The 14,512-nt window shown below is 34.0% G+C and overlaps 1 protein-coding gene across 1 annotated transcript in view; it reads right to left on the minus strand.

Moving 5' to 3' along the window:
• LOC123704473 (diacylglycerol kinase eta) overlaps positions 1-14,415 on the minus strand; it is a 141,033-nt gene extending 126,618 nt beyond the window's left edge. Inside the window, exons 1-2 of the mRNA XM_045652871.1 lie at positions 14,233-14,415; positions 3,225-3,335 (exon numbers count right to left, since the gene is read on the minus strand). Coding sequence (XP_045508827.1) covers positions 3,225-3,335; positions 14,233-14,367 — 246 coding nt within the window. The 5' untranslated portion in view covers positions 14,368-14,415. The remainder of the gene's footprint in view (positions 1-3,224; positions 3,336-14,232) is intronic.
• Positions 14,416-14,512: the final 97 nt, after the last annotated feature.

Below are 14,512 nucleotides of genomic sequence, written 5' to 3' on the forward strand. Positions count from 1 at the left end.
TATGATTTAATTAATAATTTTTCATGGAGCTTCAACAAGTAAAACCTATTTAATCCTTTAGAAAATATAAAGATAATATTTTCTAGTGTTAGATTTTACGCGAGTATTATACATTTAGAAATTAAAGATTTTTAACGGATTTTAAACGCGATTTATTCATTTTATTATTTTCCCGACGTTTCGAACACTTTACAGCGAGCGTGGTCACGGGCAGACTCTGTTGCCTAAAGAATATTATAAAGATGGAAAAATTTAACGAATCCGTGGGAAGATTAACAACATCAGGCATTGTATAAATATCGAAAAGGAATATTAAAAATCCTACATAATGGAATATTTCCATTCATCCCAATTTTACGATAAACAATTTGAATTAAATCGAACCCATCGCCTTAATGAGCTCGTTATAATATACCTACACAATTTTATTATATTTTGAGCCAAAATATGTAGCATTGAAAATTACAGAAGCGAATAATATTCAACGCAAAATAATTTAGTTATAATGTATTCAGTTTGCAAATTATAGACTAACTAGGTTTCCGCCCGCGGCTTCGCCCGCGCAGTCAAAGAAAAACCCGGTAAGTCCCCGTTCCCGTGGGATTTCCGGGATTGCGTCATTTTCCCGGGATAAAAAGTAGCCTATGTCCTTTCTAGGGTATCAAAATATCTCCATACCAAATTTCATGAAAATTGGTTCAGTAGTTATTAGGCGTGATTGAGTAACAGACAGACAGACAGAGTTACTTTCGCATTTATAATATTATATTATGGATTTTCACATGTTTAATAATTAATTAAAATCCACACTGGCTTAATATAAACGAGACGGATTAAATGTTGTTTATGCTCGTTAATTTCAAGTATATAATTATTTTGCGTTCTAATCTATACTAGTAATATTATAAAGCTGAAGAGTTTGTTTGTTTAAACGCACTAATCTCAGGAATCATAGTGCCGATTTGAAAAATTATTTCACTGTTAAATAGCCCATTTACACACCCCGGACACTCCATACAAAATGATTGTTTTGACAGTCACACTGTAGAGACTGCAAATGTGTGTGTTAACGCTTTATGGTTGGCACATTTGTGACTAGCGTAAAAAAAAATTCGCGTTTTTCTGATGAAATACATCCGTAAACAGCACAATATTTAACCATTTTCTACGAAAAACGATAATCACAAATCCAAAATAATAAAATTACTTTATGTCAATTTGATTAATGTTGTCAATCTTCGTTGCGTTTCGTCTAAGACGTCGTTGGTATCGTCCTTGCGGGGAAATGGGTACCATAACATGTCTGATCGTGCGGGGTGAGGTAAGTGTTTAATTTTGGCGGGAGGCGGAGAGTGTCCGTTCTGTAGCGTTTAGCTACTATTATGTATTCTGTGCCATTTATCAAGGAAGATTATAGTCTATATATAATCACTCTAAGACCAAAAGGAGCGGAGCAATACGGGTAAAACCGCGGGGCAAAGCTAGTAAACCATATAAGCCTACGTCAAAATTGTATTTCATATTCATAAAGCCTTTCTGTACCCACATGTTGTCGCAACGTGATCCTTATTATTTTTCCTTATTTTATTATGAGGTATTTATAATAACAGTCATATTAGCAAAATACTCTGTATAAAGTTGATAAACGTACAAATATTATTCTAAGAAGGTTAACGAACTTACGAGATAATACTCGAAGGTATTAACTTTAAAAAAATATTACTTACACGATTAGCATACAACAGCATAATGTTTTAAATATGTAAATGAGTATTTTATTTCACTAAAACTTCTAAATGCTTAACCAGATTAGATGCAGTTTTCACCCTTATGTTAATCAGAATTTTCTATAAGCTATAATTTTGATGTCTCTTGATGCCAATATATGAATAGAGTATATATTTTTATCTACGAAATCACACAGGCTAGAGTAGAGAACGTAACTTAACATTTATTTTTTATCAATAAATTTTTGTTCATAAAGATATAACTAACTGTGCCGCGCAGTTTCACCCGCGGGCAAAAGCAAGTATTTCTACAGCATAGGTACGTCTTATTCTCGAATATAAGCTACATCACTTCCAAGTATCATCAAAATGCACCCAGTAATTTTTCGTGAAACAATAACAAACATTATATTTGATATTTTTGTTTTTGTATTCAAATGTTTTATATAATTTTTAAACAATAGAGCTCTCTTGTTTTTTTTTCTTTAAAATAATGGGCAACAAACATTTCATCTCAAAGAGTTACGAAAATCACAAACTTTCGCAATTATGATATTAATTGTATTTGTATTTATTGTTTTAAAATGGTCACGTTGTTAGGTTAGGTTAGCATTTAGACTATAATAGATCTAGATCCTACTAGATTTAGACAAAGGAAAACCCGCATACCTGTTCCCGTGGGATTTCCGGGATAAAACCTATCCTATGTGTTAATCCAAGTTACCCTCTATATGTTTGCTAAATTTAATTGCAATCGGTTCAGTAGTTTTTGCGTGAAAGAGTTACAAACACACACACACACATCCTCACAAACTTTCGCATTTATAATATTATTAGGATGTAGGTATATTGTATAGTCCTATGTATAGAATAATATTATGTATCTAGGTAACACGAATGCAACTACCGAGGCTGTCAACAATTAGGTCACATGGAACTCCAACTCCAAGTGTCGTCACATCATTTAGCTTGAATTGGAACAGCTTTGCATAGTCATTGGAACTTTTTGTTTTTGAACGTGAAGCTTTCGTGACGTCATAGGGAATAAAGAGATATTATTTTAATTGATAATGCGCAATAAATGTAAATTGTATTTTGTGTAAGTCATTTATGTATGAAGAGAGAATTTTATCGGTCATGTAGAGTACCTATTAATTTCTTTTATTTTACGACTTGTATAATATGTATCAATTTTAGTTAGTGCAACGCTTAATCCTCAAAATTAACTGTTATAAAAATGTAGAGTTTGAAAAAAATTTCGCCTCTACGAAATAATAAATACTGAACGAGAGAGTGTTCAGAGTAAGAGAGTGAACAGGTTCATTCTAGGGAAGAGCGCTCCATCTTAGGCCACATCTGAGTTTACCATCAGGCGAGATTTTGGCCAAGCGCTCCCCTATTGCAGCGTAAAAAAAAAACTAATACAATTTTATTAAAGCTTTGCTTAAATTACTACTAATAATAAAAATAGGTACAATAAATATCAACTAGACTCACATCCTTCTCCTTTGCGTAGTATAGCGTGCGCCCGCGCAGCTTGAAGTACCGGCGTTGCCATCTTTGGAAGCTGCGCGTCTGTTTCATCAGGTAACCCTCTTTGACCACTGGCTGCAATAAATTTATTATCTGTAGATATTTTTACAATATATGTAACAGATTATCATAATGTGTAAGATACATAATAATTTTACTTTAAATTGTTGATATTTTTAATTATGTTGCCTGGTTGAGATCGCTACCTGGCGATAAGCCCGCCTTTTGCTTATTTTAAATGTACTGTATGCTTTTATGTTTTTATTTCTATCACAATTCTTTCAATCAGTCATTGGTTTGGTTTTCATTTTTGTCTGTATGCTCTGTATAAAAATTATGAGGTCAGAATAAATGATGTTTATGAGACTCTCAAACAACTTCGTTAAATATAGAGGTACTTTTTAAATTATAAATAATGACCAGACAAAGTCATGAGCTTTACCTAGTATTGCATAAACGGTTGCACATTCCGGGGCCCAATTAAATAATTAATTAGCGGTACATTTTGTATTGCGAGCATTCCACACTGTTGCTTGGTGTTTAATTAATAAGTACTCAAGTAGGGAGTGCTTAATTACCTGCTACGTACGTTTTACATTACCAATAGCACAGTGATTAGAGTTCAGGACCATTGACACGTAAACGTACGTACATTCATATCTATTAATCTCAAATCTCAATTATTAACTTTTTTTATAATGAGTAAGCAAGTGTAGCATTTCGCTTTATCACTTTACAAGTCGTTCTGATCCCTTTTTTCCAATTTTTATTGACGTTCTTCAAATCAACAAAAGCTTCTCAATTTGTTGCGTAGCGTTATCAGGAGAAAGTTATTCGTATAGTATAGGATACAGAGCATTAATTATAAACCTGGACATTATAAAATCAGTCCAAATTATAGACACAACAGAAACTAGGCGTTAAACACAATATACTCAAATTCTCTTGTTCAAAACTAATCCATTACAAATCTGAGAGAACACAGCAGAGTTCATCGCACCGCGGCATTAATGAAAACAAATATTTATATTCGAAATAGCGGGAAATATATTTTTCACATCAACAATTCATAATCTAGTTTATTTCGCGCGGAAAGTTGTACTGAAGGTGAACAGCGAAAGCTTATAGCTAACCACATTACGAGCGTTTTTAAATAATAAAGTGGAGTTTATCCTCTTAGGTTTTACGCATAATTTATGATGTGAAACGTGAATTAGAGAGATAATGTATATTTTTATATTTATGAGCTTTACAACTGTTTACTTTTGTGCGTGCGTTATTATTCCATCAACAGTAGGGAACGAGTTTTAACTTTTCTATAAAAACTTTATATTTCGTAGGCGGTAAAATATGTTTGGTAAATACTACGACCAATTAAACAATGACTCAGGTATTGACTTTCTATGATAAGCAAATGCTAAAATGTCGGAGACTAATTTTTTAATTCATTTGCAAATTATCGATCTTTACTGCTCCAATTATTGAAGGGAAACATTATCAAACCGACATCTTCTGTAAATGACGGTCTTGACTAGGATGATGGCCTGTGACTTCAAATTAAAAAAATATGGTCAGATAATGGGTACCCATCATTTCAATGACCGCGCTCTACGTCGCTTTAATTTTAAATCCACTGACCACTTATATTATCTACTCGCCGCTACTCGCTCATAAACAATCGCGTATCAAACATGAATAAATAATATCGACTTTTTCAATCATATTTACTACTATCATGCGCTTTACTATAGCAGAGATCATCGACCGATCTTCTGAAGTTTGGACGAATGCCAGACGCGGCACACATTCATTTAGACCTGCGTGATGTTGAATTTAAGATGATAGAGGGCATATTTCTTTCATCCACTCGTTATACTATAGTTTTATGGATACTTACTGTCAGTTAGCTTACGTAGTCAGTTGTCACAACAATTATTATCTGATGTGATGTCTTTTAACGTGTAACGTTTTTAAGGCTGGTTGCAGAGCTTGACCGACCATCAGTGCGTACGTCAGTCGCGCTTGTCATATGTATGGAAATTCATAAAACCGTTCATAGCTAGACCGACCATACGCACGCGTACAATTGTTGATGCGTATCGTCAGGACCGACGGTACGCACTGACGGTCGGTCAAGCTCTACAACCAGCCTAAAGGAATAAAGAATATGAATTATGCAGAGCTTTTTAAAGACATTAGTTGTCACATTTATGATGCTATAGTTGTTACAACTGATGCGATGTGATGTATTTTTACCTATCTTTTCATAATGTTTAATGTACATTCAGTAGCTCTGAGACTAGTTCGTGAACTATTGTTATCTCAGAATGATATTAATCATTCTGAGATAAGGAAGTCCTAGCGGAGCAAAGTTTGTCGGGTCAACTAGTACAACATCAATCATCCCATCTAAATATTGCAGGCCATGCTTAGTTTGAGTGATTTCCACCAAACTTAGATAAGAAACTAGCTTTCCGCCCGCGGCTTAGCCTTAGCCTTAGCATTTAAAGAATAGTTCCCGTTCCCGTGGGATGTCCGGGATAAAACCTATCCTAAACCCGCATAGTTCCCGTTCTCTTTTGTTTAAAACCTACCCTATGTGTTAATCCAAGTTACCCTTTATATGTGTGCTAAATTTCATTGTAATCGGTTCAGTAGTATTTGCAAAATTTTGCATTTATAATATTAGTAGGATAGGATAGTAAAACCGCATAACAATCATATCATTCATAGTTACTTACCATGTCAATACAAATAAACGTTTGTAAAAAATAAACGCCAACGCGGTTCAAAAATAGAACTTCTCCCAAATATCTCCAAATAAAACATGAATAAACTTCATTAAAATCCGATAACTACACTCGACAACTAACTTTCAATACCTCTGAATTCTGAAATAGTGTAGATATCGATGATCAAACGAACTTTGAACTACATCATAATTGGCCCACTTTCGGCAACTTTCAACAAACATCTCAAGAAAGTTATAATTAGAAATAACGAACAATGAAACCACAGATTTAAGGCTGCGTACGCACGAACGAGTGTACCGCTTATCTAATAAATATGGTTTAAAAGTTTTTGATTGATTAGCGAAGATTTTTTTTTATATTGTTAAACTAGCTTACCGCCCGCGGCTTCGCCCGCTTTGTCTAATTCCTAATTATATACTAAAAACTTCCTCTTGAATCACTCAATCTATTAAAAAAAAATGTGTGCGTGTACTAGAGCACACACGGTAGAAGTGAAACTTCCTTATGACCTTATTTTTCAAAAAATAATTTACTATATGCAACTTTACAGAAATACTACCTATACGATACTTTACGAAATACTCGAATCACGCGTGGTAGGGATAAGAAAAAGATGGCCCGTAACGGAAAAATGTCACGCGTAACTTAAAAATGTTACACTAAATTTTTTTCCAAGCCCGATACAGAAGTATCACTTCAAAAAACCGCATCAAAATCCGTTGTGTAGTTTTAAAGATTTAAGCATTCAAAGGGACACAGGAGCAGAGAAAGCGACTTTGTTTTATACTATGTAGTATTATACTAAATGTGTGGCCTTTAAAACTTTTTAGTGAGTAAGAAATAAATACTTTTTTATGATATGATTATTGCCTATATTAACACATGTAATGTGGGAGTCGTGCACGCTTCGGCACGTATTTGTTTCGTGCGTAGGGGAGCCGGAGGCCCGTTTTATTTTCTTCACGCTTTCCAGTTCATTCCTTTTTTCCCTTAATTAATCCCGACTTATTTCTCATTCTTAAAGTTTTTTAAAATGTAAAGGAGCAGTTTCAAAATTTTTATCTGTAAAAAGCCATCGTACATCTGCATGATATATTATGCTATCGAGAGGTAACAAAACAAAGTATAAAATATAAATTACTAGCTTACCGCCCGCAGCTTCGCCCGCTTTGTCTAAAACCTAATAAATTATATACTAAAACCTTCCTCTTGAATCACTCTATCTATTCAAAAAACCGCATCAAAATCGTAGTTTTAAAGATTTAAGCATACAAAGGGACATAGGGACAGAGAAAGCGACTTTGTTTTATACTATGTAGTGATGATATTATTTTTTATTCCGTTAAAAGCGGGCACCGCATTTTGCAAAGGCTCTACCTCTACTTATTTTCATGGGCGGTAGAACCTACCTTATCTCTTACCGTAAGGCGAACCACCGACCGGTTCGGTTGTCCGCTGTGACATCGGCAAAACATATCGAAATTTCAATATTTTTCATACAATAATGTATGTTGTGTCACAGATTATACTGTCGGATTTAAATACATGTGTCATGTCTTGTACGATTAAAGCATTAACAACACTGTTACACATTTTTGAAGATATAAGATGTTCGGAAAATTCGTGTATTTCACGTTCAGATATCTTTTAATCATTACCAGAACCTAAAGAATTTTTAACGGATTTTAAACGCGATTTATTCATTATATTATTTTGCCGACGTTTCGAACACTTTACAGCGAGCGTGGTCCCGGGGAGTCTCCCCGGGAAAATAATATAATGAATAAATCGCGTTTAAAATCCGTTAAAAAGTATTTTATTTCTAAATGTAAAATACTCGCGTAAAATCAAACACTAGAAAATACAGTACCAGAATCTATAATCCCAAGGTTATATCTATATTGACAAGAAGAGATATTATGTTCCCTATGTATCTATTATGTAAGGGTTGATTACGCTCAACCTATGTTTATTCTAGTCCCCTATTTATTTTCAAACAATATATTATTAAGTTAATTAAACCTTTATACAATATCACGCCATAAATATATGTATCGTTCGCTTCTAAGTTCTATGTAAAATTGAACTAGGTACCTATTGCATTTTCAGAAAAAAGGCCGACCAAACACACAGGTATAAAATATTAGAAACACATCAAATAATTATAAGTAGTTTCCTCTCCTTTAGTGAAATAGAGAGCAAAAACTACAACTTTTATTTAATACTTTTTTTACTCACAAAGAAATGATTAATCTGTTCCCTGCTCGACCTAGTTACATTTCTATGTCTTAGACTCCACCGATTTTCAAACCCTAAGCCCCAGAGACCTACGATCATACAATCACCAAGTGCACAAAAAACATGAAACACAACACTATAAAGCCAGAAATAAAAAAAAAAGCTTACAAAATCTCCTAACCACGGTCATTCATGCGCTGTATGTCACACGGGAATGACGTATGCGTTGAGCCGTGAGCGCGCTGCGGACGTCCGCTTTCAAGACGTTACATCACGACGGCGAAACAATGATAATATAGAACATATTACATAATGGTAATATAGTAACATCTATAGAGCATCGTTGTTCATCCTAATATTTGTTTTATATGTTACGGTAACGATGTGTGAAAATATCTTGTTTCTTGACACAAAAGAGTATCACCGTAGCTTAATATCTGACTGATCTTAAACTTTGATATTCCTTTTGTTAATTGCATTTCCTAAATACTTAAAAAATGTAAAAGAATAAAAAAAAATTGTACTGAAATATTCGACTAGCTGTTTTTCTCTTAACTTTACAGCCATTGCAACATGCAACGAAAAGTGCAGCCAATCACTTTGCAAATTGTCCAAAAAATTCTAACAAACTGGTACAAAGATGGAGCTATATTTAATCTGTACATACTACTAATTATATTAGGTACCTAATAAACCTTTCACTCAACAATGCTTTTAGCACTAATATAACCCAGACCTACACTCGGCTCATGCAATTGAATTATATAATGTCGCATTAGCTGCACATCATCATCATCATCATCATCAGCCCATATACGTTCCCACTGCTGGGACACGGGCCTCCTATGAGGGTACAGGCCATAATCCACCACGCTGGCCAAGTGCGTGTTGGCGGATGACACATGTCGTCGAACTTTTTAATTCTTCGACATGTCGGTTTCCTCCCGATGTTTTCCTTCACCGTTCGAGCAGTGGTGATGTTACAACATGCGCAGATAAATTGAAAAATCAATTTAATTCCTGCGCGCTCGCCTGGTCTCGAACCCCGGACTTATCGATTCGAAGTCCGAGGTCTCACCACTGAGCCACCACTGCACTGCTTAGCTGCACATGGCGGTAAATAATTAAAGTTTTATAGTTATATCAAGTAAGTAAGTAAGTATTTTATTGCCTGAAACGGTGCAATGTAATAAAACGTTAGGCGTATTGCTTGAAAATAAAGAGATATTGAGAGATAGAGAAAAAAAATAATTCATTATTTGAAATTTCTAATAGCCAATCAATAAAAAAATAGATTAAAAAAAACAGAACAGAGGAAAAATAAAAAAAATTGAGACAGTCTTTTAAAACAGCGACTTGCTATGTATCTGAAAGAGATAGAGTCAGATAGAGCTGAATTAATTTACATTTTTAACTGGTTTAAAACGTGATTTATTCATTGTTTCATTAAACTAGACGTGATCCACGTGCGTTGGCAGGGGCAGATTAAATAAAAGTGGTGCTTAGTGACTCGGACCGTTGCGTAAGAGGGAGCAGGTTCAGTCCCCATAAGTGTAAAAATAATATAATGATAATATTTTCTAGTATCCGCATCTATTACCTATAATATAGGTCCTATATCCTGCCACAGTGTTTGCAAACCTACTCCTACAAGACGTTTTTATTATATTTTTTAAGTATATTCGATAGGTATGCGTCAATTAAATCGTCAGTAAAACTTAAAAGTTGATGTATTTTATTTTCATGTAAGTCTTTAGTATAAGGATTCCGTGTGTAATAGGTACCTTCTTTTACGATTGTTTTTAATGCATTTTACACTAAAATATTCATCTAACTACACAGTATTTAAGGCTATATACATTATACATCCTCTTTCACGTTTCTCAAACCTCGGATATATTCATGCCAAACGAATGAATGACGACAGATTGACGCGCCGGACGTCCGCCGCGCGACGTGGGTGGAACAAGGAGCCTGTTAATTCATGCCTCGTCAATTCTAGTAAAGCTGTATAGTAGTACATATAATATGTAGGTTTGTATGGCTCAAATAATGAGGGAGAGAAGAACCATACATTATAGAATCACAAGCTATATGCGTTACGAATAATACGAAGTCCATTTAAGAACAGAAGAAGGCGATATTCTATATCATCACGCTAAGACCAATAGCAGTGGATCTATGCGGGTAAATGAGAGGTTCTGTAACTTTTGTACAACTTTCTGATAGGTTTCCCATAGCTTGTGTTGTGTCTTATGCGTCTGTTCTTTTGCCTCCGCATAACATAAAAAAGTTACAGCTAGTATGATATATGTATTAAGATACTGATAGCACCTTGATAAATGTTCAATAACTCACTTAAAAATAAACTCCATTTAAAAGCTTATTAGCTATAAGTGTATGGAAAAACTCTTTAATTTGCGTGAGTGCAAATTAATTTTTCACAAATTAATTGGCGCCGCATCACGTCAGCTACCAATTAGTCAGATTGTTGGCAATTCGGAAATTTTTCGCGAACAAGCCTTAAACGGAAACGCCTACGTCACTATGTTTTACCATATAATTAAAAAAAGATGACTAACTAGCTGCCCTATTGTCCCTTTTTCGTGTTCCATAAGAACCTTTCTTGTTATAAAAAACTTTTAAAAATAGTCACAAGTCGAGCCGTTTTCGAGTTTTACGCTTAGCAACATATTTGGCGATTCATTTTTATTCTAAAGAGAATATAAGCTTTGAGAAATTAAACTATTTAAAACTATAAGCTATAAGATACAATAAACTACGTAAAAAAATTAAAAATTTACCTTGACTTCATAAATGTCTTCTCTTTTAATTTTAGTTAAAATCAAATTCTTAAAATTCATTTTATAATTATTTCAAGCTAAAATTATAATATTACTTTCATCACTAATTTCGTCACTATTACAAAAATATGTAACACTGTAATATGTAACTTTTTGCAACTTCGAAATACATCGCTTGTCATTAATCAAATATTGTATTCCACTCGTAACAAAACACGTAATGTAATTCAAAGATTTATTACCCACAAATAAAATTCAATATTACATATTATATACATAGTACTATTACGGTTATGACTTCTAACAAAGGCCAGTAACAACTGGCTAGTTTTTAATATTACCTGCACGAACTCTATGAAAATATGCAAACGACTCGTGAACAATAAAACTGTACATAAACGACAAGCCTTATCTATATTTGATCGAAGTACTTGTATTGTGAACTATTTCATTTTAAATAAGAGAATCTTTTTGTGATTATATCATGTAAAAGTTCCAATTATATTTATGTAGACTCTACACTTTACATTGTAGAGTGTATCATCACTACATAGTATAAAACAAAGTCGATTTCTCTGTCCCTATGTCCCTTTGTATGCTTAAATCTTTAAAACTACGCAACGGATTTTGATGCGGTTTTATTAATAGATAGAGTGATTCAAGAGGAAGGTTTTAGTATATAATTTATTAGGTTTCAGACAAATCGGGTGGACCAGCGGGCAGTAAACTAGTAAAATTATAAAAAAAGTCGTATTCGTATATATGTAGTTTGTAAGCATCGATTGTTCTGCAAATCAGCTCTACAATTGAAAAGAGCAGGTATACCCAAAAAGGAGAGACCATACTTTTTCATTAATGTTTTTAATATCTACACTTTTTTGAATGATATTTTTTTCTAAATTACAAAAATACGACAAGAAAATTTGCATAAAGTTAAAAAGTATACCTGTAGTACCCAAAGACGAAATCATGAACGCAAAATTAGTAATTTTATACGTAAGAATAAAGGCATGTTTACACGTGCCGTTTTAACTTCAAAGATTATTACGAGAAATACGAGGATTTTTCCTTTAAAATAACGCGTTATAAAATATAAATTATAACTGTAAAGACTCTGCTTTTAAAATACGGGTCAAAGCAATTAGCGATAACGCTTTTATTTATTTAATCCCGGTTTAATACGTGCTGTTAAGTTAATGGCACTTAAAAATACATTTTGTTGCACTAGTTGATATCGCGGCATTGTCAACATTGTTGTTATTGTTGAAATAATATTTTTTTAACATTAAACTAAACTTTGAATGGTCAATACTGGACAACGTCAAAATTAGACTAGGAAAGCACTAGCTTACAATAAGAAAAGAATCATCAAAATCGGTTCATCATGTCGAAAGTCCAATATAAACCAAGAAAAAGAGTACAATTTAAAACCTCCTCTTCTGGTTGATGAAATCTATGTCTACATAAAAATCAATTGCTGTTCATTAGTCCCACTAAATCTCGAGAACGGCTGGGCCAATTTATCTGATTTAAGTTTTTAAATGTTTGTCGTAGGTCATGGAAGTTTTAAACGGTGAGAAACATAAATAATAAATAACAGGTGACACGAAGTTCACGGGTCATCTAGTTATTGTAATAATGTAATAAATATTTATAAACGAACAGCCTTGAGTCGCAGCTTTGCTTGGGTGGTTGAATTATAGACTACTAGCGGTCCGCCCCGGCTTCGCCCGTGGTACATATTTCGCAATAAAAAGTAGCCTATGTCCTTTCTCGAATATCAAAATATCTCCATACCAAATTTCATGCAAATTGGTTCAGTAGTTTAGGCGTGATTGAGTAACAGACAGACAGACAGAGTTACTTTCGCATTTATAATACATACTAGGTTTCCGCCCGCGGCTTCGCCCGCGCAGTCAAAGAAACCCGCATAGTTCCCGTTCCCGTGGGATTTCCGGGATTGCGTCATTTTCCCGGGATAAAAAGTAGCCTATGTCCTTTCTCGGGTATAAAAATATCTCCATACCAAATTTCATGGAAATTGGTTCAGTAGTTTAGGCGTGATTGAGTAACAGACAGACAGACAGACAGAGTTACTTTCGCATTTATAATATTAGTATGGATTAGTATGGATAGTATGGATTAATAGGGTCGATTTTTCAATCCTTGGTTAAAAATTATCCGTCCAATAAAGTATTAACTACGCGAACATTTTAAAATGTCACCTGTAAACTGTCCTCTACGGACAATTAGAATACATTTTTGTACTGTACTCTATCTGTCTACCAACATTTCATCGAATTCTGATTATATTTTTTTTCTTAATAGAAAATCGAATATCTCTACAGCTTTTCAGTTGCATATCCATTTTAGATGTAAAGCTAAAATGACGGTCTTTTGCTTTAAGTGTATGAAATTTAATGTAGAGAGAGCTTAGACTGTTTTATGAGAAAAGTTCAAATATCAAGTGAATATATTCGTATGTCTCTATGAACGTAACCATACGGAGACATGTACCTATTTTATCATTTACATTTATTTTTTTTATTAGGAAAAACATAATGATAATTTTTCATACATTTTGGTAATTGTGTGATCCATTATTAAGAGTTAAACTTATTATCATCTCCAGAATTCATTTATTTCGATTCAAAATGATTAATTTTATCGAAAAAGCAACAAAAATCATATTCACTATTTAATTTTCAGTTCGAAAAATGATTACAAATTGATTACAAATTGTATACAAATGCAAAACAACACCGTGCATTAGTGCAATTGCTTGTTTAATTCGTTTCAAATAACAATTACATTAAATAGAGCGTGCAGTGCAATAGTCCTGTATTACACTGAAAGGGTTCGTTAACCCTTAATCACCCCACATACATTATATACCTATACTACTATCATAAAGTAACATCACATCACGAAACTTTAATTCTCAATAAATTAGTAGGCTTTAGTTCTTAATAGAGACATAATAGGTATTATTATATTGGCTGGAACCAGCGTTTGGCAACAAAACAAACTATAGAAAAATGTACAATAGTATATGTAGCTTAACCGCGTCCCGGGCACATGGTAGCCCCCGCGCGCCCCGCGAAACGTCACTTGGCACGCCCATACTCGCTGCCTGAACCAAAACAATAGCTTTTCATTTTTGCAGAAGGTACTCACCAGCCTCCCGACGCATTTGCTAGTTGATATCCGTCGCAGCAAAGGCTTTTTCTCCGTTTCATTTTCACTGTCCGTGCTGTCTTCACAGAGTGATGATTTCTTTTCGCCGCTCGCGTTTCCTTCGACCACTGACATCGCGCTTCAAGCGCGTAATCACCACGCACACGGAACACATCAAACACGGCTACATCATACAGAATTAATTAATATTTCACATCGTTAGAATGCAACGCTACCTCTCTGACATTTCGAGCGAGCGCCATGGCCACTGTGACAAGAA

This window comes from Colias croceus, chromosome 2 (assembly GCF_905220415.1).
Source record: "Colias croceus chromosome 2, ilColCroc2.1".
Lineage (NCBI taxonomy): Eukaryota > Metazoa > Arthropoda > Insecta > Lepidoptera > Pieridae > Colias > Colias croceus.